Raw genomic sequence first — 27,781 nt, 5'->3', positions numbered from 1 at the left:
ATGGGGGAATACTGTCCGGACTAGCCCCTTTGTTAGGATCCAGCTTTGAGAATTTATCTTCAATTGCTTCGGCAGAGATGCGCCGTGATGATATTGTCTTGAAATTAGTGAATTCAAGGTTTGGAGGATCTTATATGACTCAGTAAAAATCGACGAAAAGTAGTCAGCAAAGGCGTGTGAGATTTTTACAGGCTCCACAACAACAGAATCATTTACAAGGATTGAATTTAGGACTAGACGAAGTATTCCTCTGCTCATTGACCAAATTCCAGAAACATTTAGGGTTGTTTCTAATTGAAGTATCCATTCGACCATACTGGAACATTGGGCACGAATTAAATTGAAATTCCTTAGGTGAGATTGGCTGGATGTAATCTTGTACATTTGATGGATTTTTCTTTAAAATAGTTAGGCGCTTCAAGTCCGCCGAGCACCATCGAGGAAACGGAGATCTGCCAAGCTTCATCAAGGGACCACATGTAGATACAGCACTAGCAAGATCAGAACAAAAAACTTGAATATCCACTTCAGCACACTCTATAAGTCGTAGGATATGAGAGCTTTTACACTTTTGCCAGAGAGAACTGGATTGTTCATGTCAATAAAAATTAAAACAACACTTCATACATAACATTGAATATGAAAACATTTAACATTAATATATTTACAGAGCACAAATGGCGAGCAGGGAGGTTAGTGAATCCGAATCGGCAAAAAACTCATCAATTGAGTAGAAAGCCATGTCCTTTAGCCACCGCACCAAGACACGCTCAAAGCGCCCTCAAGCAGCCTAACTTTAGTTGGAAGCCTGTTGAACATCTTCAACGCCAAATCCGGGAAGTGCTTTGAAGTTTTAACTAGCCTGCATCTCGGGATGTCCAGATTAGAAAGCCAATCGTATACCATAAAAATAGTCGCAACGTTTAGTGTCTGTGACGAGCTGGATACCAGTAGATGAGGCATGGTCTTGGATATATATATAGCCATGCATAGTGTAGGATAGTGTGCTTCATCCTGGGGGATTAGAGTGTCAAGATCCTGCTCAACAGAGTACAGTATGATACAGATGAAAATATCAAATCAAGACGAGTAACACCTCGTTTGTTAGACGTAGCATTAAGTTAGTTGAGATTGAAAGTTGAAGCAAGGTCAATCAACGCTTGAGACGATTTATTCACACGCATCCTTTCAAGTGAGGTTCAGTCAGTTTTGGGTTGGTTGAAGTCACCAGTGATGATTATTCCTTCAAAGAAGAAAGTGGTTAGAAAGTATCTCTTCAACTGCCAAAGAAAATTCCTCGTAAGCCAGAACATTTGCATTTGGCGGAATGTAAGCAGAACAAATTAGGTAAGATCTTGCAGAAATCTTCACACCAACAAAACACATTCAACGGATTAAATATAGGCCTATGAAGTACAAAGCCACCACGAAGAAAATTTGTTTTTAACAGCTAGCAAACATCCTCCACCAGATTGCTTATCACCGTATAGCTATGGACCATCTTGCCCGTAGTTGTAAAGTTCAAGTTCAGAAGATGAGATGGCGTCGTGCAAATTAGTCTCACACAGACAGATAATATTGTAAAAGTAAGTATTCATGGTTACCTTAAATTCTTCAAGTTTGGTTCTAAGACCATTAACATTTTTGAAAGTACAAAAGGACGTTTTCGAGTGTTAGGTACCGTGGAAGTTTAGGCGTTTTTGGCTGGTCTTAAATAAGGTGGGGACTCCATTTCTGTACTTGATAGTAGGTATTTCTCCCCCTTTTTTTTAACTCTTTCATCAAGTTCATCCCGAAGTTTCATTAGACGCGCTCGCTCTTTTTGTGTACGATCCCTTGTCATATTGATATAGGTCGGGATACTTTGTTTTGACAGTTTCACTTGAAAAGGTGGAGCACAAGCACGGCCGCCTTTGCGGCCGTGGCACAAGCGTCTGACATTGAGCAACATCCTTAAAAATAACTTTTGTGGGGCTTAGTACAATTTTGTTCTTTACTTTGACACTGGTAAACCACATAGTGTAAACTATTTTTTAATATACTAAATACATTAAAAATTATACTTTATCTATGGTTTATCGGGTGTTCCTCCCCTTTTGGGAAAAATATTCTTTCCCATGGATGCGTATACGTAATTAGTAATGTAGGTATTTAGTAGTTAATGTATTTAGTAAATTAAAAAATAGCTGCACTATGTGGTTTACCAGTGTCAAAGTAAAGAACAAAATTGTACTACAAGTTAGTTAGTTACACATCAATGGAGCTACCATGAACTTTATGATTCACTTTTAGCGAATTTCCCTAGGGAATAAGCTATTACCGTAGGTCTCATGGTTAAACTTAGTCCCGGGACCGATTTACTTTTTCATTTTGATGTCCCTAGAAGCCAAAAATACCATCCGTTCAAATTCAATTGTAAATTAAAAATTCCCATGTTATTCTTATGGAGAATAAGAATAAACTGTTGTAGTTTGCTTGTTTGTGCATATATTTGGATCAAACTTAGCCAATCTATTTTATACCAAGCTATTATTATTTTATTAAAAACACACTTTATTACCCTGTAGGCAGCAAACCTAGGTACTCGTTAAAACTAATTTTATTTGAATAGATTTAATTGAAAATCAAATCAGGCAAATGGAAATTCGCTTAGTCTGCAGGTTTGCTGCGGCGGGGGTATTTTACGTTCTGTCTTTCTGAACGTTGGCTACATTGTCTGTCTAAGGCCTCACGCGCGAACTCAAATGAACAAAAACAATTCAGTATAAGCAGTGTACAATAGGAAATAAGAGTACAATACCTAACCTACGAAACGAAGGAAGGAACCAAGAACCAAGAAGAGGGGTCACGAAGAACGAACGAACAGCGGACAGCAGACAGAAAACAAAACATAAAGCCGCAACCGAACCGCACAATAACCTCAAGTGGAAGACAAAGCAAAGGAAAGGTCGGTCCATCATCAATCTTAACTTCTATTTTATCTCTTAAAACTTCGGTCTTCATTAATTTACTTTCGACAGCAGTATCAACTAGCTTCCAGTGGGAATATATTTGAATAATTTAACTCAGTTAAAAATATAGGCTAACTTCAGTTTGGTTACCAAAATAGTGATGAGTTAACTTAGCCTTATTTTTTTAAATTTTCCTTATCAAATTTGCATGGTTAGGGCCTAGCCCTAAATCCTATCTAGGCCTATAGGCATAATCTTCTCAATTCCTTTGGTAAGACGGTTATATTTAAAAAAATTTAGCCTATTACCGAGCTAAACTATTCATTCATTCATCACAGAATCATTTAAGTTATTTTCTTACATTAGGCTAGGTAGGGATGAGGGAAGCTGTTTGTGAAGTTAACTTAAACTATGGTAAAAATTTACATCACCCAACTCGCTCAACAATAGGCCTATAGGCTCTTATTTTATCCTAATTTAACTTAGACCTCTCCCTCTAAAGGTAGGCCTATCATTCTTGAAATACATTGAGGTTAAGTCCACAATTGGCTAAATTATGACTTAATGAATTAAGTAATGACTTTATGACTTAATTTATGACAGCAGGTAACTTAGGCCTAACACGATTTAAGCTTGTTATCTTAACGTTTGGATAAAATATACCACCTTCAAATGACTCAAGTTAATTCAGTCACAAATTCGGGGACACTTCCATATCTGTTGGCACTAATATCGAATGAGTACTTTTTATATCGAATGAGTACTTTTTATCGATACAGTATATCGATTAATCGATATATAACCTAACCTAACTAACCAAACTATCGAATGAGTACTTTTTATCGATATATCGATAAAAGTACTCATTCGATATTAGTGCCAACAGATAGCCTATGGAAGTCTGCCCACAAATTCTGGTAATATGCGGCCGTATTTTTCGGCTAAATGGCCAGCAATAGATTTTATCGGACGCGCGCACTACTCATTGCTGGAGTTATTGCTAGGTTCACACAAGTTATGGTAGGCCTACTGAATAAGAATAAGAATAAGAAAGTTTATTGCCATTGACCAAGTTGTACATAGGAATAGGCATTGTCAAATTACATTAAATAAAATATCACTAAACATATTCATATCTATAGATAACAAAGATTAAGAATAACGATTGAGAGTTTTGATTTACAGTATGAAAGATTCGGCTTTAATTTTATAATTCATGAAGTCCTTAACTGAGTAAAATGGGTTAGCTATGAGCCAGTTATGAATTTTTGACTTAAAAAGAGGAAGAGAAAGGCTGTCTGCCTGAAGAGGCTCGGGCAGCTTATTATAAAATTTCACACAATTAAGTTTAAAAGAATTACCTGTGATGGCCAGCCTGTGATGTGGTATATCCAGTTGTTCCTTGTTTCGTGTATGGTGGAAATGGTAATTCTGCCTGGTGGAAAACTCATTGAGATTAGCTTTAGTGTATATATAAGTACATTGTAGATGTATAAGTTAATGATTGTGCAAATGTTTAGTCTGACAAAAAGTGGCTTGCAGTGCTCCGCAGGGCCAGCCCCCGACATAGTGCGGATGACTTCTTTTTGTATTAGTAGAAGCTCATGAACATGGGGGGAATGGCCCCAAAGTTGTATTCCATATTGAATGTGGGATTGAAACAGTCCAAAGTAGGCTAGTTTGAGATATTCAATGTCAACAAAAGACTTGAGTTTCCAGAATAGACATGAAACTCTCGATAGTTTTTTGCTTAAATTTGTGATGTGAATTTTCCAATTTAATTTACTATCAAGGTGAATGCCAAGAAGTTTGACTGAATGGTCTAATTTGTTTGAAGAGAGTGAAAATTCTATTTTCTGGGTTTTGGATTGGTTACAGATGAGTTTATTTGTAGAAAACCAGTTTAAAACACTGTTTTCTGCATTAGAAAGTGTTTCTGAGAGCTTTATAAGATCTTTATCAGAAGTAAAAATTGTGGTGTCGTCTGTATATATATAACACTGTCAATAGGGATGTTACATGGAAGATCATTAACTGCGACAATGAAAAGAAAAGGGACCAGGACCGAGCCCTGCGGAACTCCTGCTTTAATTGCTGTCAATGTTGAGTTTTTACCCTCCACACTAACAAATTGCCTCCTGTTGGTCAGATATGATTCAATTATGTCTATTGAGTTTTTATTAAGTCCATAAAATTTGAGTTTTGTCAGCAAAATGTCAAACGGAATGCAATCAAAAGCTTTTGTTAAGTCAAAAAGAAGCATGGACACAGTATTTTTATTTTCAAAAGCATTAATAATGTAATTGGAAATGTGAGAGACTGCCATAGTGGTTGATCTACCAGCTCTAAAACCAAATTGAGAGTCAGACATCAACTTATTGGAATCAAAAAAATTATTGAGTTGTTTCAACATGAGAGCTTCAAAAACTTTAGATAAAATTGGAACTATTGAGATTGGACGATAATTTTGACAAAGGTTCTTATCGCCCTTTTTATAGATTGGAGTTACTTTTGAAATTTTAAGTAAATCAGGAAAATAACCATTACGGAGGCAACTATTGAATACAGTAGAGAGGGGTGTAGAAATGTAGTGTATAGTATTCTTGATTATATAATTTGAAAGCCAAAAATGGTCCATGGTTTTTGAATTTGAAAATTTTGAAACTGTTTTTATTACCTCGTCTGGTGTGATTGATGTCCATTTAAATTTGGAAATGTTGTCCAATTGTTTATTGGATTCCAGCAGATCACTGGGTGTGGTTTGGGTTTGGCCAACTTGGTTGACCAGTTCCTCAACAGAATCTGTAAAATATGTGTTTAGTTCATTAGGGTCAAGTGTTACATGAGATGTGCGTGTGGTGGTATTTTCTTGTGTTATTATATCCCAGGCTGCCTTACATTTGTTTTTGGAATTGTTAATATATTTTTCACAGGCTGATTTTTTAGCAAGGGTTAAGTCCTTCCTATATTGTTTTTTCAAGTTATTATAAATATTGTAAGCTGCCTGAGCCTTTACAGAATTATTTTTTAAAAGATTCTTGTACAAGGAATTATAAGCTAGCATGGTTTCCCTACTTTTCCTTAAACTATCATTGTACCAATTAAATCTATTTTTCTTTATAAGAGTCCTACCATCAGATCTAGGTTTCTTTTTTACAAGTGGGGAGCAATAATACCAAAGGTCAACAAATTGATTAAAAAAACTATTGAATAAAGCTTCTGAGCTATTCTCATTGTCCACAATGTTTTGCCAGGACTCATTTTGTAAGGCCTCACAAAAAAGATTAAGATTGTGTTTATTTTGTTTTCTGACAAACAATGTAGGTCGATTTGCATTTTGAGTATTTGTGGATGATGGTTTACAATATTTAAAAAGCAACGGGTCATGATCAGCCAAAGCACCTTGCAGAACTGAAATTGTATATAGATCTTGAGTAAAATTGACTAGAACATTATCTAAACAGGCATAGTTTCTTGTTGGGAGTTTATTGCTACCTACCAGGTCAAGTGACCGCAGTAAATTCTTGAAATCAATTGAGATTTGCTCATCTAGTTTTGCCATTTCAATATTGAAATCCCCACAGACTATTACTTTTTTACCCAAGCTAAGAACATATTTCATTGCCTCTTTAAATTGAACAAAAACTTAAATTGAACTTATATAACTTAGGCCTACTACTTATGTTGTACCACGATTACTAGAAAAATACCGGTATGGATCATAAACATAAACAAAATGACGTTGGCCCGAATCCTAACTAGGCCTAATAGCATTGAACATATGTTTTGGCAGTTCCATTTAAGCAATGTTAAATAATGTTTATTTTCGGACCAAAAACGTCATTTGTTTATGTTTATGATCCATACCGGTGTTTTTCTAGTAATCGTGTGTTATACCTATTGCATTTTTTGCCATATCTATCAAAATTAGACTAAATTTAACTTAAGCACTTTTTACCTTTGGCACTTTTGGGGGAAATGACTAAGTTATTTTTATCCTGGAAATCGTGTTTGAAAATTGCAAAAAGCGCTAGAAATCAATGATTTTTGGGGCTTAACCTAACCCAACCTTAGGTTAACAAAGTGTGTCAAAAATTACTGATTTTGGGTAAACCAAGGTTAAGTTAAGTTTGGTTAGTATTAAGTTATTGACACATTTACTAGTCAAATGTGCCAATATTTAGTGATTTTAAATGCATTTTACAATTTTCAGTTGCGTTTTTCAGCAGAAAATAAGTTAATTTAGGTATTTGCCAAAAAAGTGGAGGGTTCAGTTTCTTAATATTCGATAATATATAATAAATAGGATGTAGTGAAAGTAGTACATGCTAATCTACACAAGAGATAAATATTTTCTGTATAAATATAAATACCCGTGAGATTTAACTTCCTTCCAACGGTGAACAGAGGCGATCTGCAGGGATCGGTTTTGGGTCCTGTGTTATTACTTCCCTGCATACACTAGGCCCTTCTTCAACTCGATCATGTATGCTGACGACACAGTCATCATCACATCCGACAAAGACAAAGAAGCATTATAAATCAAATCATATAGCCTATTGCTCTAAACATAGCTATGGTGTTTTGCAACATGAACGACACTGGTTTCCAACAAATCAAAGACACAACAGCTCAACGTGGGAACATTGCGGGAAGAGATGTCGACCTTCCCCAATCTTGATTATGTTGAAGCCACTAAACTTTTAGGGGTAATAATAGACACCACACTGACATGGAAAGATCACCTGGACAGATTATGTAACAAGCTAAATAGTGCTATTTTCGCTCTTCGAAGAGTAAAAAGGATCAGCAACTCTGAAGCAGTCAAGACCACCTACAGTTCAATATTTGAAAGCCATCTACGATATGAAATCGTACTTTGGGGCGCCAAGTCACATAACAACCTACAGCGTGTTCTTGTAATACAAGAAAAGGCTGTTCGAGTGCTTGCTGGAATTGATGGGAGGGAGAACTGAAGAGGTGCCTTTAGAGACCTGGAAATTTTAACCGTTGTAAATCTGTATATTTTGGAGGTCATCTGCACTGTCACCTCAATGAGCCTACAACGGAATGTCAGATGTTCATACCCATAACATCAGACACGCCCAGGACTTCAACCTCCCAACTCAATCACTCCACAAGATTTCAGCGGAATCCAACTTACGCCAGCGCAAGACTCTTTAATACTTTTGAAGAGGGCCTAAGTCCTGACCCTGGCAGGTTCAAGAGGGAGTTACTGAAATGGCTTCTACTCCGCCCTTTTCATAGTATTAAAGAGTAGCCTATTAAGACTGGGAAAAAAATAATAATAATAAAATAACTTAAGATACATAACTGTTGAAGTCACTATGAAGTTGTTTTTAATTAACTATGTTTAAAATCACAATTAAAAAATAAATTTCCTGTTCAATCTTTTCAGGTTGCCTTGTCATCGAAATGGTGGCTTTTGATGGACGAATAAAAAACAGTTGGGTAAAAACCCATCTAATCAACTCTGCCTCAACACCAAATGTATCTCCTCCAAATAACAGCTGTGATAGTGCCAATGAGACTTCAACCAAGATATTGTTGTCACCAGTTCACAAGAGCAAGCAAACACGACTTCTTATTAAAACTGGTAAGTTTTAAATTAATGTTGGCCTCCTTTACCTGTTCCAACGGTCTTTTCACCAGATGGATTTTAGTCTGGAAAATAGCAGTTTGCAGCCTGCTTGAAATATCATTACGTACCTCTGTAGGTAGTGATGTAAAATTCCCGGGAATTTAATATCGAGGAAATATTCCCAGGGAATATTGCCGGCAATATTCCCAAAATTCATAAATTCCCGGGAATTTATTTTTAATTAGTAAGGTAGGTTTAAAAATTGTTACTTAATAGTTAAAAGCCATAATTATAAGGTTAAATCAACCACAAAAACTGAAATATATTATAATACAGAGTTTGAATTGAAATAAATAACTGGGAATTTATAATTTTATATGCTAAATTGCTCAAATCAGTCACTGTGGTAGATTGTTTTAAATAAAACACAAACAATCTATGTTCCTAAAGTGTTGATTTAATACAACTAGTGTACCTGTTGCTTGAATTCGAGCTATTACAGGCGTTATTTTAAAACAAGGTAAACGTTATTTTATAACAGTCATAATTTCTGATGACTTTAAAAGATTCGACTCAATAATTATGGAATTACTCAAGATGTACATAACAGATCGATATAATCAACATTTCTTTTAAATATCTTATAATTTTTCAAAAACTGATATTGTTTTTAGCATTTTCTACAAATAGCCTTACTCATAGCCCCATTAGGTTGTCCATAATAACGATTATAAATTCTAAAAAAAAACCATTTTTTCTATTTCTTCTTCTTGGTGGTGTTCTATGACTTTCCTATGTTTCCATAGTTTGCAAATTAGCTCTTTCAATGATTAGTAAGAAATGCAGCACAGTGTTAATTCAGTTTTCTCTTTAGTATATCAAATTATCCAGGCTCTCTCGCTTTTTCCCATTGTAATATTTACGCCAACCCAAATTCAAATAGGCCTAGAAAACATTTCATTTAATCCAAGTCAGTAAATGTTTGTAGCAAACTGTTAAATTAGCAAACTTATTGACTGTTTATAATTAACATATGTTATTCTTCTCACTTTTAATTTCTGACAACAGCTGGAGTTTCATAACAATAATATTTAGTTATTTAGTTATTTAGTAATATTTTAGTTGTTTGTTTCCCATGTTAATCTTATGGAGAAATATACAAAACTTTAAAGGGCCTCAGGGCCTCACTCCCTAATTATTTTCCTAAAAAGAAAGTTTCCTGCACAACTTCACGTTACGCTCTTTCCAATGACACCAAAAACATGTCAATCAGTACAGTAGTTTCGGAGGAGTAATTGTCACAAAAAACCTGCTTGCGTATTAAATAAGTACGAGAGGTCGTCCAGTGGTCGAAACTCGACCAAAAATATGTAATGTAAACTTACTCACTTCTCTACTTTCACCCCACACTGTAAATAAAACATGTGATTGGAGTTTCATCCATTTGTTTTGATTTTCTGTTTATATTTCGTTGTTATTTCGTCACCAGCATGGCAACGCATAAGATCCATGTTAATTTTTTCAAATTTTTAAACTAATTTTTTGTGCTTATCTTTGAGCCTATTTAAATTTATAAAGGGAGTCTGCACACCTACAGGAAAATAGCTGTCAAACGGTATGCGTAGATTTACCCCACGATGCACACGAGCTGAGAAAAAAGGTTTTAAAGAAACATGCTTGCCTATTAATATATAGATAGATAGATATATAGATAATCAGAAACAAACATAACCTTGTAAATATCCAGGAAATAAAAATATTATTTGAAAAAATTGTTAATTTAACGTATTAAATCAAGACTACATATTAAAAACGAAAAGGTTAGATGGGAAATACTGAAATGACATATTTGCTTTCTGTATTATTTTTTTTTTTAGTTTCCTATTCACTGTCACTTTTTATGTCAATTATATTTCCTTCGTCCTTCTCGTCATCTACATCTCCAAATCCACAAAAATCGTCTTCATTGTTACTTGACAAGTCAATCTCATCCTCATCCCTTTTCGATCTCAAGGATGTCTTCATTTTCTTCCTGTCCTGTTTCCTCTGGGTTGTCTTCTGCTTGCTTACTCTCTCTTAGAGGTTGAGCATTTATGAGTTTCCAGTTATAACAAAGAAATGTCAGTTTTGCTGCTCGCTCAGATAAAAGTCTGTTTCTTTTCTTGGAATGCAATAATTAAAATCCATTCAGTTTCATAAATTAAAAAAAAATTACAGGAATGTACATGGAACGACAACTCTTAGATTTAAATGTAAGAATTTTTACTATAGGTAACATAGTTTTAAGGTTCTTTAACCGTCAATATGTGTTAAAACGTTCAGAATTTAAAACAAATTATAAATTCCCAATTTTTGGGAATATTCCCAGTTTTGGGCCAAAGAAATATTCCCGGCAATATTCCCATTTTATAAGTTCCCTCCCACTGGGAATATTCCCGGCCCACATCACTATCTGTAGGGTAATAAATTTGGCCGGACATCAGCTGAAAAAAAATATTTTTATTTATTGAAAACTTCACAAGTGGCTATATTTTGTAAATATAAATAATTATAAACATAACAAAATGTACATTCAATTTAATTCTGAAGATAAAATCATAAAACAATTTTGAAACTAAGTAGTCTGAAACGGCAGTGAGTGGATACAAAAACATATTGTTACGTCCTTAGGTCCATAGGAACATGGCAGATTTCAACAGCTTTTTAATGTTTGGTTAAAAGTAGTATGTCAAAAAATATTGTAAGTCACTTGTCCAAAAAGTGTTTACTGTACTGGTATAGTAATTTTTCATCCGACTTCGTCTTGCATAGAAACAAAACCCGTCTGGTAAACACTCATTTTCTGGACTAGTTTTTAATATACTATAATAGTACGCCTATGAAAATTACACACTAAATTTCTTAATGAAAAGAGTCCCTATTTGAAATAAGTAAGTTATATTATTTACAAAGAAGCCCTAAAGGTAAAACAAGTTGAAATTAATTTAGCATAGGCGTACTAAATTAATTACATAAATTAATTAACCTGCCAGAAAAAAGTCTAAAACGCAACATTGAGGTCTGGATTGTACGCAGTTAAAACATTTTCTATTTGTTGGAACCCATATCTATATACTTTATTCAAATTATTAGCCACCGTTTATAGGCTAGTTATTAAACAAATGTTTTATATTAGAGGTTTCTTAAAAATCCTTTAAATAGTTCTTACATTGCCAACAACTTTTTATGAAATTAGGGTGAAGGAAGGAGAGGAGTTCTGTACAATATTTTTAGATTTAAAGTGCACATATTTCCAGCCAACGTATATGTTGTATATGCAGTGAACTCTATTTTTGTACAATGTCGTAACTCTTATATTTGTTTAATGTCAGCGGAAGGAACGGGTTATCATTCTTATCAAATATGATTGCAAACCACTCTTACTCTCAATGCATCAGTGTTACTTAATTTTTTTTACACAATATGATTTAATATGTACACAAAGTTGTTATAGCCTACAGAGTGTTCAAAAAAGGTGGGGGACATAATTTACGTAGTGATTCCTTGGGTAAAATAAAGAAAATCAAGAATTACATTTTTTCAAAAATCACTTCGTTAACCAGATATTTTGTATTTTTTAAATAAACATTTATATTTTTGGATTTTTTCAACCGATCTTCATGAAACTTGGTATGTATGTAAAGGTAGAAGAGACCCATGTTAGAAAAAAATGTATCTTGATTCAACTTAAAATTTCAAAATGGCGGCCATTTTAATTGTTTAAACTTAAATTACCTACTCAAAAACAGCTAATTTTATGAAAAAAGAAAAATACCAAGAACACTTTTATTTAGCATTTTAATTCCCTATCAAACGATAGCAGTTCAAAAAGATAAAATAAGAAAAGCTGAAACATTACGATTTTTAGTTGTAAAATTGGGTAAACATGACTACTAGCTTTCTGCCTTATTCTACTCCATTTTACAACTAAAAATCTTAATATTTAAGCTATTTCTCATTTAATCTTTTTAAACTGGGTATGGTTTGATAGGGAATTAAAAATGCTAAATAAAAGTTTTTGAGTAATTTAAGTTTAAAAAATAAAAATGGCCGCCATTTTGAAATTTTTAGTTGAATCCAGATACATTTTTTTCTAACATGTGTCTTTTCTACCTTAAAATACATACCAAGTTTCATAAAGATCGGTTGAAAAAAATCCAAAAATAAAAATGTTTATGTAAAAAATACAAAATATCTGGTTAACAAAGCAATTTTTGAAAAAATGTTGTATTCTTGATTTTCTCTTTATTTTGACCCATGGAATCACTTATGTCCCCACCTTTTTTGAGCACCCTGTATAAACAAACTGTTGTCTTCTTAAGTAGGTGTGTTATCATCAATATAAATAAGCCTAATAAAGTATATAAAAATATTAATTTTTAATTAATCTAAAAATGTACAATTCTAATAAAGAGTGTTGAAGTATATTATGATCTGCATTTAATTAAAGTTAATTGTAAATAGGTGATAAACGAGTTGTTATAAAACTTTTATAATGTTTTTAACAGCGGCATTAGGCCTACATTGTAATTGCCAATACAAGAAAAATCAAAACCAAATTGATACACAGTTCTTACTTACAAAACAGTAACTTTGAGCAGGTTTACTTTTAAAATAACAACAAACCTAAAATTATTGCAAGTCCTGTCGATCTAAAGAATCAATCTTGTAAACTGTATGCTTAACTGGTACAACTTATAGAAGAATTCTTAAATAGGCTACATATTCTAAGACTTCTGTAAATTTTATTTAAAAAACGTGTGTCAACTCTGTTTTTGACAAATTTCCTTCGGAAAACAATTATATTTATATAATATGTTTTAAATGCAGGCATGTGTAAACAGTTTGTTGATTACTAAGGCTATCAGTATGAATGGAAAGTTCAACAGCCTCTTCTCAGGTGACACGACCTAGTTGACGCAGCTCTGACGTATTAAGATGACTCACTCCTAGGGAGAGCTTTGTCTCACATCACCGAAACTTAATACCCTGATTCAGCAAACCAAATAATTGTTATGTACTGATTTCCTAGTACTGAAATGATCACGGTTCTCTTTGTTTGAGATAGCTGAGATGTTAACTCCCGATTGTGATGGAAAATAAAATTTTTGGCGATTGCACAAAGAGAGTGAATAAGAATTTGATTGAGGGTTGAAATAAGTTTAAATTCATTTAAATTTTCTCTTTAATAGTTTTGTAAATTAATTTTTGGAGCAAAATTAGCAAACAAACCAGAATAACATTTTGAAAGCAAACTATTAAACTACCGTAGGCTATTATGTAATAAATTAAAATTATTAGTTTAAACCTCAATGATTTGTAATAATTTGTATACTATTTACCATATTGAAAAATATCCAATTTTCAGATTCTTTTAAATTTTAAGAATCAAATAACATCAGTTTTGGGAATCTAAAATCAAAGGAAACATGGTTAAATATCTTATAATGTAGTACATTTTTAAGTAAATCAGCAATAATTATCATTATGTTTAGAATAATACGCCTTATTAAATATAGCCTAAAGAAGCCCAGTATCGAGCCCAATATGAAAGCATTAGCAAATTGGTGAGCTATTTCACAAAAAACAAATCATGACTGCAAATATGGCTACCATTGATATAGGGTACACATTTTTGAAGTAGCGTGGTTGGTCTAATGGTTTGATGTAGGACTTTTTCCCCTAGAGGCCGGATTTTTCATCAATGGATTTTAGCTTTTTAATAATTCCACCAGTCTGTGGAGCAGGTGTTCACCTTAAGCTTTAGGTAAAGACACCATATATATTTATAATACCCCGGCCACAACTAAGCAGACTAAGTGAATATAAATTTGTATGATAAGATTTTTACTAAACGTTTTCCATAAACAAGACATATATCTATTCCCCATTTAAATAATATTAGGTTTAATCAGTACCAAGGTTTGCTGCTACGGGGAAGGGGTTTTTTCCACCAAATGTTAATAATATAGGAATAGTGCCAAATTTTATCAATACAGTATACATATCCATAAACAAGCAAACTACAACAGTTCTTTTTCTCCATAAGAATAAAATGAGAATCTTAAATATACATTATTTTAGTAATTTTATCCGTAGCGTTTAGTTTTACAACAATGCTTCTATGTACAAAAATAGTTTTTTTAAGCTCTACAAGATGACTGTAATAAAAATTAGGCATTTTCATGTTAAAGGGTAAAAATTTGGAAAAAACAATTTTTGAAAATTTCAAAACCTTATCATACCCTGTTACTATGTCCCCATCCCCCAGTTATGGTCCCATGACTTGCTGGTTCCTGAACTCATTTAAGTTGATCAAACCCTACACCTTTAAGCCAAATTTCATCATAATCTGACCTTAATTACTTGTTCATATATAAATACATACAAATTTCAACAAATGGTGATTTGGCCTCTATGGATATCAAAATAAAAAAGTAAATCGGTCCTAGTTCTATGTATTAATATTACACCTACAGGTAATAGCTACTTCCCACTAAAACAAAGGACAAGTATGCTGTCGAGTGGGGAATGACCCTCACCAATTCCCGGGGCAAGTACATTCTGGACTTTGCTGCCAGTACCTCTCAGATGACTTTCTCTGTACTAGAGAAGTCCCTAAAAGCCTGTAATTAAATCAAAAGTGAAGGAAATTTGACTTTCTGCAGTGAAGTTAAAAATTGCCTTATGTAATGGATTCTATCCACATCGTATGATCTTTGTTTACCAATTTAGTACTGCACAGTAATCAATTGAGTGCAATTGCGCCGATACGGGGCCCTGACCTATGTTTAGTTCCGAACGCTGCGGATTTGAATGTTTACGCTGACTTATCTAGTACAGTTTATACCTTCAGAAATATTTGCTGAACTGTATTACCTAAACCTTCGCAGTTACTAGAATCTTCTTTGCGTACTTGCTATAGGCCTAATACATCGAATTGCTAATTTGGTCAGACATTTTTGTTTTAGTAATTGTTTTGTTGAAACGTTTATGTAGTTCTAGGTAGCAACATTTTTTTGTTTTATATATTTGTTTATGAGGATATTTTGAGATATTATTTAACTAATGAAAATCTTAATTAAATCAAATAAAGTACAGTAATCCAATTCACAGTGCATTTATTAGTTCAAAGCATGTGCTGATTCAAAGCTACCTCAAGACCACTGCAATTAATTGCTTATTTAGTCTGTCGATACACTGTGACAAACCACCCAATCTATTCACATATTACTATGTTTAAAAAGGGAAGAAATATTGTACATAGGCCTAAGCTACAATTTATATTAGATAGAGTTACCAATACACTGACCTGTTTCATCATTTGTGTTTATGACAAAACACTTCACCACCTAAATAATCTGCCTGTATTTTAAATGCTTAACAATCACTTCTTTTCCAGACATGTCCGTGCCCCAGAAAATAGGACTGAATTTAAATACTAGTGTGCATTTGAAACAAAAGGCGCGCTACAACTTAGTGCACCTGTTCAATGAGCTAGTCATTCTCATCCTCTGCGTTTTTGGAATCTTCTGCTACTTAGAAATCCAGAGGTTAAAGGAGGATGTAGAAATACTAAAATTACAAATGAGGGCAGTGGAGGATCCAATTAAGCTTAACTTGGAAGTGATGAACACACTAATCAAGTCCATTGAGCAGAACAAAGAGGATATCATTGAGGAAAATGAAATGTCAAGACATTCAGTGGAGAAGCGTGAAGCTGATAGTGCAGAAGACGGGAGACCTTGTTCAAATTGTTCCAGCATTTGGAGAGTGGCTCGGTCTGTTAGCAGAGGTAAACACACACATTCCAAGAACAGAAACGGATCTCACGGCAGATGTTTCCGTACATCTGGTAATTTCAAATGTCAATTAGATGCATGACGAATGCTGCTCGTGAAAGCATGATACTAGCTTGAGTTTTGAACAGATCATTCTTCTTTACATGCTCTGTTAGAAATTATTTCACTGTGCACTTTCAAAGTTGAATCTATTTATTTATTATTAGTTACTTGCATAAGTTACTTAGTTATGGGCCCAGATAATTTTGTGTGGATACTGAATAGGCTGCTCTGACATCCATCCAAGGCAATTTTTAACCATTACCTTTTAAATTATTATTTTTGGTTTCAAGTCGATACAACATGTTTAATAATTGGGAAACATTTTCAAAAGCATCCAAGCTTCTCCATTTTTTGTTTTATTATCATGAAGTTAGTTTTCTATATATTATTGGTGCTTCTTAAAATCTCTTGACTTGCTCTTTAATAAGGAAAGCTAGTGTTTGTAAATCTCATGTATGGAATGACCTTTGTAGTTTCAAATCTGATCTATAAATAAGTGTAACCTATTTAACATACGGTAGCCTATTATTATCTATTACACAGACTAATTACTAAAATTCTTCTTTCACTATTAATTAAGACTATACTTTTCAAACTGAAAGGCCAAAAAGTCTGCTAAAATTTTCAAAAAATAATAACGACAGAGCTACAAAACTTAGAACAAAGTCACTTGATATAAAAATCATTTGAACTCATTATTTAATACGCTACCTCCTTAAAAGAACAAGGAGCTTAGAAGTCATAAGAAAATATTTAACATAAGTATAGGTTGATGCACATCAAATTAAAGGTCTTTGTTAGTGGAATGCAATGTCACAAACCCAAACGGACAACTTAGTCAAAAATGGCAGCCGTTGAAAGATTTCTTAAATTTGCAATTTTAAATCTATGAACGGCTCTAATTTTTGACTCGGTTATTCGTTTGAGTTTGGGTTTTTGATATTGTATTCCTGAAATAAAGACCTTTGATTTGATGTGCATATCAAGCTATGGTTAGATTTATGATTTTCTTCTGACTTCTAGAAGCCACTGGGGGAGGGGAGGTTTGTGTTTTTTGCCCTGAAAGGTAGCATATCACTGAATAATGTGTTATAGTAGTTTACGTAACGATTGCATAAAGATAGTGTTAACGATTTGAGTAGAAAATTTAAGGTACATGACACTATTTACGCGAGTTACGTACACTACTTTACCTATGACAGTGTTTTAATCACTAAAAATCACTACTCATAACTTATAAGAGAGGTTATGTTTTTGTTTATAACCTCTCATTGCCAGTGACAGTGATGCAATGAAACATTGTACCAAACACTAATTGAACCACTCAACAATTAAATTGGCCTGAACAGCTGATTAGTTGAATTTGGAATCATTACAATTTCACTTCTTCTCTCTCAATCCTTGAAACTCATTGGTACATTACCTGTGTTGTTATGAGTAAACCATGCTGTTATGAAAGTAAACAATGCTGTTTTAGCCTATGTGAAACTTTTCAATTCTAAGAACTGAACTGAAACGGCTACTTTAAAAAACGGTTGTAGGTAAAAATGATTTTTATATCCAGTGACTTTGTTCCAAGTTTTGTAGCTCCATCTTTATTACTTTTTTGAAATAGTTTGCCGCTCTGGGACTCTTTTGTCATCCTTTATATTTGTTGTTGTTGTTATGTACTTATTGCTACTTCTGATTTTTGACTACCTACTTGAAAAAATAAACTTTTTTGATGAAGACACAAATTATATTAGAGCTTCTGACAAGTTTTTAGCAAAATTTATAGCACCAAAGACTATCAAAGTTGTTCTAATTAAGTAATCAAGAGTAGGTGATGACAATAAGTATTTCACAAATCTTGTAGAATTTAATGTATAAGGTTCAGAAAACATCTAAATTTTTTTGCAATGTTTACTACTGCAAGAATGTTAGTTTTCTCTTCCTGCTTGCCATTTCAGGGCTGCAGGTAGCTCAATGCCAAAGTAAGAACAATAGCATTGCTATGGTATGATGCATCAACATGTCCAATACACCACTATAGAATACTAACTACATACTACTAACGACAACAGCTTCAATTAAAATTATGCTGTGGATATTCCACTACCAATTTTGGTTGCTATTTTTTTTAATATTTCTCACTCTGTGTTTTACCGTTTTATTAAGTTTGACTATTTTTGTGTCACAAATAGATTTTGTCATGAGTTATTCTTTGCAGGACCCCTTGCTTTGCATTTGAGAGGAGCTCTGCCTGAGATAACTGTTAGGGATGGAGGTAAGTTGTTGAAAGTTTCTAAGATGCTTAAACAAATTAAGTTTTCGCATCCTCTCATGAATGCCACAGAAAACAATTGGTGATTTAAGGCAAAGAATAACTTAACTAATAAAACTTCTCCAATTGAAACTGACTGCCCGAATCCTGACTAATAGAAGAGAAAAACCCCTTAACTGTTAACAAATAAACAGTATCAGCAAATTGACACATACTTTACTTATTAGCTGATGTTAAATTGTTGGGTAAACAGAGGGAGTAATTATGAATTTTTATGGGAAAAATCACACAAACTGCATAATTTTTAAACCATTATTTCAACTGCACTGTGGGGCCGTGCCATTTTGTTCAGAGTTAAAATGACTAAAATGTTATAAATTTCAATAAAAATTTTGGAGCCATTTTTGTGAAATTCTATTTTTCTGTTATTTAATGAGAAAGTCATAATTGAAAATCAAAATTACCAAAAAATGAAAAACTGCCTGGAGATGCCATGGATTAGTACCCATACACTTAATTTAATCAAAATCGGATCACATGTGTATAGGTCGGCCGCTTAGAAAACGACCTGCGCGAAATTTTTAGCGCATGTAAGGGAGGTAACGGCGAGGGAGGGTATGTTCCCCCTCTCCGCCAATGGCTGTTTTCACACTGCACGACCCGACACCAACACGGCGCCGCCCCGGTGTCGTGGGAGTTGGAATCCTGTGTTACCAAATGGAACTGCTTACACAATGATATAATAACATTTCATGATGCTCAAATATTGATGCGATTTAGGCTATACAATATTTTTTGCAGGACCTATTTTTCTCAAGTTATGAAGAACGTAATTGTTTACATTTTGATCAGCTGTATAATTTAATTGCTGTTAGTATTTATAAAAGGGCGGGGGTGGGGCGGCAGCGGGGTGGGGGAAGAGCCATAGTCTGTCTCACTCCCACAGCTCAGTATCTCTCTCTCTCACCAATGCTACGAGGAGGACGCTTTCTAAGCGGCCAACCTATAGTCTCTGGCTCTGTACACATCCACTAACACACACACACACACACACACAGACAGACAGACATCACTTCAAAAACTACTTTTTTTGGTTAATTTAATTTTGACAAAAAAAATACTTTTTCCATATAGTATGTATAGAGAGAGAGAAAGTAAAAGTACAGTTTTCTGATTTAATTTTCACAAGACTACTGTTAAAAAACTCAGCTGATTTCTTTTTTTCCAAAACTGTTATATTTAAAGCAATATAATAAGCATAATCATAAGAATAATATAATGTGATTTTAGGAGTCATATCCCCGTGGTACGTTGATAAATCATCCTCTGGTGGCTTCCTCCTGGCAGACGGAATCATCGGAGAGAGGAAAGGAGTTTTGGAAGTGGTTGAAGAGGGTCTCTACTATATCTATGCCCAGGTAAACTAACCTCATCACTGCAGAATCCATAAGTTTAATGAGTGATTTATTAGTTTGGACAGCATCTTCCATCAAATGTAGAAGTATACCGATTGCAGGAAACGATGATGCCTGGCATTTCAATGTCTCTAGGAAAGACATTCAGTTTTTCATTTGGCCTAATGTTATGGATAACTCTTTGTTTTTTAAGGAAAATCTAAAAATGTTAATTTTTATAACCATTGATTATGTAACCTGAACAGGTGACTCAAGCAGTTTTAAAAATAATGATTGTTCTGTAGCACTATTGATTGTTTCATTGTTTCAAACAATTTTGCTTATCAAAAGACCTTAAGTAATATTTAATATACAGTATAACAGTCACTAAAAATCATGAAATAATTTATTTTTCTAAAAAAATATTTAAATATAATTAGTTTAACGAGTACTTAGGTTTGCTGCGAAAGGGAGGACAAAAATTGTTTTTGTTGTAAAACGGTAGGCCTACCGGTAATACTGTAGTTTAGTAAGAAATTAATGCATTTTCAAAATTTGATCAAAATATGTTCATAAACAAGCAAACTATAACAGTTGACTTATTCTCCAAGAATAACATGAAAATTTTTAATTTAAATTTGTTTGGAATTTTCTCCGTAACCATTAGGCTAATAACGCTTCAATATACTAAATTATTTGTTTTTTTTTTAAGCTCTACAAAATGGTTTGGAAAGAAATTGTGAAATTTTATGTTTTTAGGGTTGAAAACGACAAAAACCTTTTTTTACCCCATAAAACCCCCCATAAACCCCCGTTCCCATAGTCCGATCATGCTGGTTAGCGAACTCGTTTGAATAAATGTAGGTATACATGTTTGTGCCAAATGTCATCAAAATCGGATCATTTTTGCTCGAGTTATCGTGCTAACGGACACATATATATGAATTTGAACGGATGGTGTTTTTGGCCTCAAAACGAAAAAGTAAATCGGTCCCGGGTCCAGGTCTTACCATGAGTACTACGGTAATAGCTTATTCCCTATATGGGAAATTCGCTAAAACCTAGAGTACAGCACTAGGCCCAAAAAAAAAACCGATCTCAGTCACCAAACTAAGCCTTTCTAAAATCTGCACCTGCATCTTAACACTAATACCGAAACCCCGGTCTGACAGGCCCACAGGAATTTTCAAAAACGCATGTTGGCAACACTTTACTTGGTAGATTCCATTCCCCCAATACCTTCCCCCCTTTTCCTCCCCTACCTATTGATATATCGTTTGTTCATTTTGCATGGGTGCCGTGACCTTGACAGGTCGTCTGTTCATAACATGACCGTCTCAGAATCCCAACGTTAGTGTATTTTAAAGCGGGGTCTCACAGACCGAGGGTTTCGGTTTGTGTGTTTCTAAGCAAAGTCAATTATTTTTCAAATGGGGTCTCACAGACCGGGGGTTTCGGTTAACGTCAGCCTATGTGGGGTTTCGGTATTAGTGTTAAACTGTAACCTTAAATGAATATGTAGGTCTATTTTATAAAAGGTTTTGTTCAAAACTTCCTTTCCATAAATACTTTTGTTCTATATTTCCCTTAATACTGGAGCCTAAAATTAACTTAATAGGTACAAAATGACTCAAAATTACTTCCTTCTAAATATTTAGAAGTTATCACATAGTTAACTTAGTTAAAAAATTTTCAGAGCCACTTTTCATTCCAAGGTTAGTAGTTAATAATGAAATGTGTAATTAAATTTACATTATTAGTAGTTAATGTTAAATTTATTGGTTTAGCAGTGAATCATTTCAACAAATAGGCCTATATTTAACACATCTGGTATGGTATATACGGTATTGTTTTGATTTGAATGTGTTTGGTTAATTTTTTTCTTTTTTAATAGGATTAAGTTTTATTTTCTTAATCCCTTAATATGATCAACCTGCACTAATGAAAAATAATAAGTTTTAAAAATTTTAGTAGGGATATTTTGTTTTAAAAATAAAACGATTTTCAAGTAGCCTAATTTAAAATGAGGTACCGATGGTATCGGAACCGAGAATCGATTTTGGTTAGGAACCGGTACTGGTACTGACATTGAAAAAATGGTTCCGACCCATCACTAATTAAAGTGCTTAAAACTCTAGATTCTAGAATTTTATGGAAGTTTTCTTGTCACTATCAACTGGTACCAGATCTGATTTAAGTTACCAAAATTTTCTGACTATTCAAATGGTTGTTTTTAAGTGCGAACATATCTTTGTTAACTGGGTTGTCTTATTGAAATTGGTGAAATAAAGACGAGTAGTAACAATTCAGAGATTCGTATGACAACTCAGCAAGTGGACATAAGGATAATTAATATACCATATGTTCAATAGGTGACCTTCAAATCAAATCAAATCGAATATTCCTTTATTGCCAGTTAACATAATATATACATGCATGGCTTGCGTCACAATTTCAACCTTAGAGACCTTTTGCAACCTTAGAGTCTTATTGTGTTATGTTAGCTAAACTTTTGTTTGTTTACATTAATAGATTTTATCTTCTATTAAATGTAAACTATAATTTTATTTTAAATTTCTTATTTCTAAACCCCTTCACTGTACACTGGATGTACCTATACTTGAGAATTGAATTACACTACTTGTTCATATTAGCAGGGTTCTATGATTATTTTACGCAAACACTTCTTAAACTAATTATAATTTCAATTTTTTTTCCAATTGTTTGTGTGGAAAAAAACATGTTGGTCTTATTGCTAGTGGTTAAATAAAACCTGATTTTGCAGATCTACTATCTAACGTCCAGCTCACTGAACAGTTACGCTATCAGTGTCCAGCTAGGCGACAGTAGAGGACAGAGGGAGGACACTGTGATCTCTGTGTGTAGTGCGGAGGCTGCTGTAACTAAGATGTCCGAACTGAGCTGCTTCACATCCACCGTACGTTACTTGCGACGCGGCGACCGTCTCTACGTCACCCAGAGGGAGAGGAATCGCAGAATCATCTTCCGTGACAATCAGAGCTTTTTGGGCTTAGTTTTGTTGAACTCCCACCACGTCAATAATTGAGGAGGGTTTAATTTTACCATCTACCATAGTTTTACTGAGAGCCAATTAGTTTCTAAATTTTAATACTGAGGATCGTATGATGTTATTGTTGAAGTAGAAAAGTAAAAGATAATTTTGGGTTTTTAAGGAAATAAAACAAAATTTTGTATTACACTAATTTGCTGTGGTAAAATTTGTTGTTGTTGTATATTTGAGATAAATTTATTGCTTTCGGTTATTTTTGTTTCCAAGATGATTCTGTGGTATTCTTTTTGTAAATTTATAGTGTTATGAACCAGGTTGGAATAAAAATGTAGCATATTACATAGTATAAATGCAAAACTCATACCCCCTGAACATTAAAGTTGTTTTAGGTTTCAAAATACACTACTTGTATTACTACTTAGTGTGTGCAAGTAACTTTTAATTTAATTGGCTCTCAGAAGGCAATGGTTGTTTGCAATTTTAATCATGTGCCTTTATTGTGCCTGCAATTCTCAAGTGCATTTATTGTGCCTAAAATTCCCTAGTGCCTTTTAAAGTTATTTGATATTGCAATACTCATTAAGTACAAGTTGGTTTATGTAGATTTTGTTTTGTGGTTTGTAAAGAGAAATGCATTTACTTAGTGTAAAGAACTATTTTATTAAAATTTTGAACAATTTAGAGACTGATTCATGAATAGAATATAAGTATATTTTAATTAATGAGTAATTAAGATAATGTAAAATGTTGCATCAAACAATTTTTTACACTTTCAGACACAATAAAAATAGATTGTGTAGAGTGTGACAAATGGAAATTATTTCTTTTTACAGTTCTATGATCAATTTTGAATCAGTCTCAAAATGTTCTAATTTTGTTTGAAGTACTTGTATTGTAAATTCGTAGTTTTAAGACTTGTGATCCTTGTGTGATAACAACATACTTAAAAGGGTAAATTATAAATGTATTCCTCAGTATTAACTCATTTGCTTTTGGTGCTAATGACACAATTTGTTTATTGGGATTTGTTACGAACTAAGAAATAGTGTGTGCTCAAAAAGACTAATTGTTAATTTTATTGAATTTATTAGTTAAGAATATACCTCATATCTAGTAATGAGGTTTTACCATTTTGTTGGGACTTGTATTGTATTTAAGTTGAATAATTTTCCTTAAATGTAAGTGTGTCAATATTTTCTTTAACAGGCTTTGATTTAAGGTGTTTTAGAAAAGGTAACTCCGAGACATATTAATAACTTGCATATAAATAAACTTTTTTAGAGTAAGAATGTGAAAATTGTTTAAAACTAATACATTAAGTGACATTTGAAGACAACAATCTAAACACTTCACTTAAATTTATGAAAATGTGATGGTTTTGTTTTTCACTGATAAGGACAAGTAATCTGGAAAGGTTTAAAACCCAAGTTACAAATGGTTCCCAAAAGATATATTTTGGTCTCAATTAGTTTCTCAGGTAAGATGGTTGGGAATTAGTTTTGAATTTAAAATGTTAAATACAATTCCAATTAAACTTTAAATTTTTACTTAACCTTGTATTAAATCAGAAAATAAAAACTAGACTCTTAAGGGAATTTAAAAATACAATGTCAATAATGTGGTCCCATCCAGAAGCAAATGCTTCTTAATGCCCCATTAAGAGTACCTACCTACACAATAACCTTACAAAAAATAATGTTTTTAGTTAGAAAGTTGCTAGTAGGCTATGTCAATCAAACCATAAAAATAAAAAAAATAACCATAAAAAGAACGTAGCAGATTTTGAACCACCGACGCTCTTACGGTCTCTATGTTTTTTGGAGTAACTGCCGTTCGTGAAGTCCAGTAGATTTACCACTCATAATGGACCCTGTTGTCCAAAATGCAGTCACCCAACCATTGATCTGTGATCAGGAACCAGTCCATTACAGGCTACATCAAAATGTTATAGACAACATGTACCGTTGCGCACTGTTAAATTGTCACTGTTTCTGAAGAAACTGTTCCACAGCAAAAACGCGGTGCTCGACCATCCACTGTGCCGTCTCGTGGCAAATTGGATACCATGGTCGACTTACAGACGGCCGGCATTGGACTCGACCCATCCCCTCCTAATAGTACTACGCAGTTCAAATCCGACCATCCTTTTTGCGCCACCCTGTATTTTACAAATTTTAACCAAAAGTTTTGTTTGATTTTAAGTTATTACAAAATATTTTATCTTAATCATCATTGATAATATGCGACCTTCAATGAAACTGATTTTTAAATTTTGAAGTACAGTAACATTAATAGTAGACTTAGTTAGGCCTATAACATATTTTGAAAAATACATTTAAATATCTAGTACTTTAGATTGGATTCATGTAAGGTTAAATAATATTTATTTACCCAAAATTGCATATCGTTTATACCTTGTTTTATCGTCTTCTGTTCATTTCCCCTGAAATATGCACTTGTTTTTCAACATAGCTAGCTACAGCTACCAAGATATGATAGCAGTTCTTTTTACTGATGCAGAAAAATAAAGGGAAGATCATTGAGCTATTTGGAGGAATTTCAATTGACTTTTGAATCCTTAAAATAATTATTAATAAGCATACTTTTGATAAAATATCTTAAATTGCCTCTCTAATTAAAGTTGTATGGTGAATTAACAATTTTTTTAGAAAATGTGTAAGTACGGTCATATTATATATTCAACCGATTTTGGGACTAAATAAAATATATTGACAGAGATAATAACTTTTTGCTAATCCAAGATTTACTGATCCAAACTAATGTATTTTTATCCATATCGGTTACAAATTCCATTACTTGTGTTTAAGGACTTGTTAAGAATTAATTTATAAATAAGAAATTGTGTTATTGATTTATTTTTATCCATATCGGTTACAAATTCCATTACTTACGTTTAAGGACTTGTTAAGAATTAATTTATAAATAAGAAATTGTGTTATTGATTTATTTTTATCCATATCGGTTACAAATTCCATTACTTACGTTTAAGGACTTGTTAAGAATTACTTTATAAATAATAAATTGTGTTATTGATTTATTGCTCAAATCTTTTGTTCCATTGATCTTAAGAGTAATTAAACTGTTATGTAGGTTGCTTATAAAAACCATGTTTTGTACAAAATAAACTGTTTTTAATAGAATTTTGCATTTTATTCTCATTATAGTTGGTGTTTTAAAACTCTGTTTCAGTATTTTACAATTGTTTGTGGATTCAGTCTCAGTCACAAAAATATCACAGTAAATCTGGCTGCATGACGCTTCTTGCACACTAAGGAGGGGTGTGCGAAGCAGCAAACAATTTTTGATTTGAAGGAACGATTCAATTCAAAAAATTTTCGATTTGAATCGATGCAACTCGATTTGAAGCAATATGTCGTTTTTCTATTCATATCTTGTCAATGGAGTGAAGTAACAAAAGGCTAATTAAAAATTACCACATTAGTGTAGTGCAAATTTTTGTTGATGTGTTACTAGGCCTATTCATACACTTATGACATAATATGAATTTTAGGTGAAAAAATATTTATTTTCAATAAATAAGAAGAACCTGTATTGCTGGAAATATCAGTGAGCTGCTTTACTTGCCTAAATTACTTTCATAATTTTTACTTGCAGAATCATATTGTTAAGCATGTTACCTATTTTATAATATTGATTTTACAAATAAAGATATGTTTTAGTGTAAACATATAAAAAAAAAAAATTGCAAGATTTATACTGAAACTTTCAATTGGTTCAAATTGATAAATGAGAGGATAGAATCAGACCTACAAAGTACAAGGAATACATAGCAGAAAAAAATACCAAATTTAGAAGTCTAAACATCAATTACTATAGTCGGGACCACGTAAGTTTGCAGTTGAGGGAGGATTGAATGACCAATGAGAACGGTGCGGTGTTGAAAAATCTAATAATACCAGCTGATTTGAAAATATTGTTTAGTATTTTAATTAGTGTCGTCAACGGACGATGTGGCAACGTCGCACTACCCTTGTCTTGTGATTGGCTGCCACCAACTGCAAACTTATGTGGCCCCGACTATAGTAAAGTATCAAGTAACAATTTTTCAGACAATCTGTTATTTTTAGAATGCTTTTGGAGCGACTTGTTTTGGCTATTACAGCAGTTAAACATGTCTCACACTGCTTACACTTAACAAAAATTATAATCATTTGCAATATCAAAACAAAAAATTATAAAACAGTTAAAGAAATATTTACAAGCAAAGAATTAACTAAATAAGAATGCCTCCGCAAAGGAAACGCAACATCAACACGCTCCTGTATTGCGTTGACTTTCTGCAGGCGTTTTTCGTCAATGGATACTGACTCCCTCATGAATTGAATCGTGATTCGATGCATCGAATCGAATCGGAATTTTGGTGCATCACACACCCCTACGAGTGACTATGAAAAACTTGAGGCTTTCTGCAAGTAAGAGATTATATTTGATCAATTTCATCATTTCATGGCCATGTATGTCGGCTCTTAAGACGTATTGTTACATTAAAGAGCCAGTTTTGTAATCATTGTAATATACAGCACAAACAATCATGGACAGTTAGTTACAGTTGGTGTTTTGACATGAGCAAATAGTATGGAGTAGAATGGGCATCAAGCCAAAGGCCTATTTATAC

At 33.2% G+C, this 27,781-nt stretch overlaps 1 protein-coding gene across 1 annotated transcript; it reads left to right on the top strand.

Moving 5' to 3' along the window:
- The first annotated feature begins 2,861 nt into the window (after window positions 1-2,861).
- On the top strand, window positions 2,862-26,285 carry LOC128990112 (uncharacterized). Its single transcript, XM_054412366.1, has 6 exons — window positions 2,862-2,947; window positions 8,371-8,568; window positions 15,995-16,447; window positions 18,646-18,702; window positions 19,990-20,117; window positions 22,879-26,285. Exons 2-6 carry the CDS (start codon window positions 8,388-8,390, stop codon window positions 23,158-23,160), a joined length of 1,101 nt encoding a protein of 366 aa, XP_054268341.1. The 5' UTR covers window positions 2,862-2,947; window positions 8,371-8,387; the 3' UTR covers window positions 23,161-26,285.
- Window positions 26,286-27,781: the final 1,496 nt, after the last annotated feature.

Source organism: Macrosteles quadrilineatus, unplaced genomic scaffold (assembly GCF_028750875.1).
Source record: "Macrosteles quadrilineatus isolate MER2022 unplaced genomic scaffold, UCM_ALF_1.0 Scaffold_3__2_contigs__length_128488019, whole genome shotgun sequence".
NCBI classification, from domain to species: domain Eukaryota; kingdom Metazoa; phylum Arthropoda; class Insecta; order Hemiptera; family Cicadellidae; genus Macrosteles; species Macrosteles quadrilineatus.
This window is presented reverse-complemented; position numbering and strand designations above follow the sequence as displayed.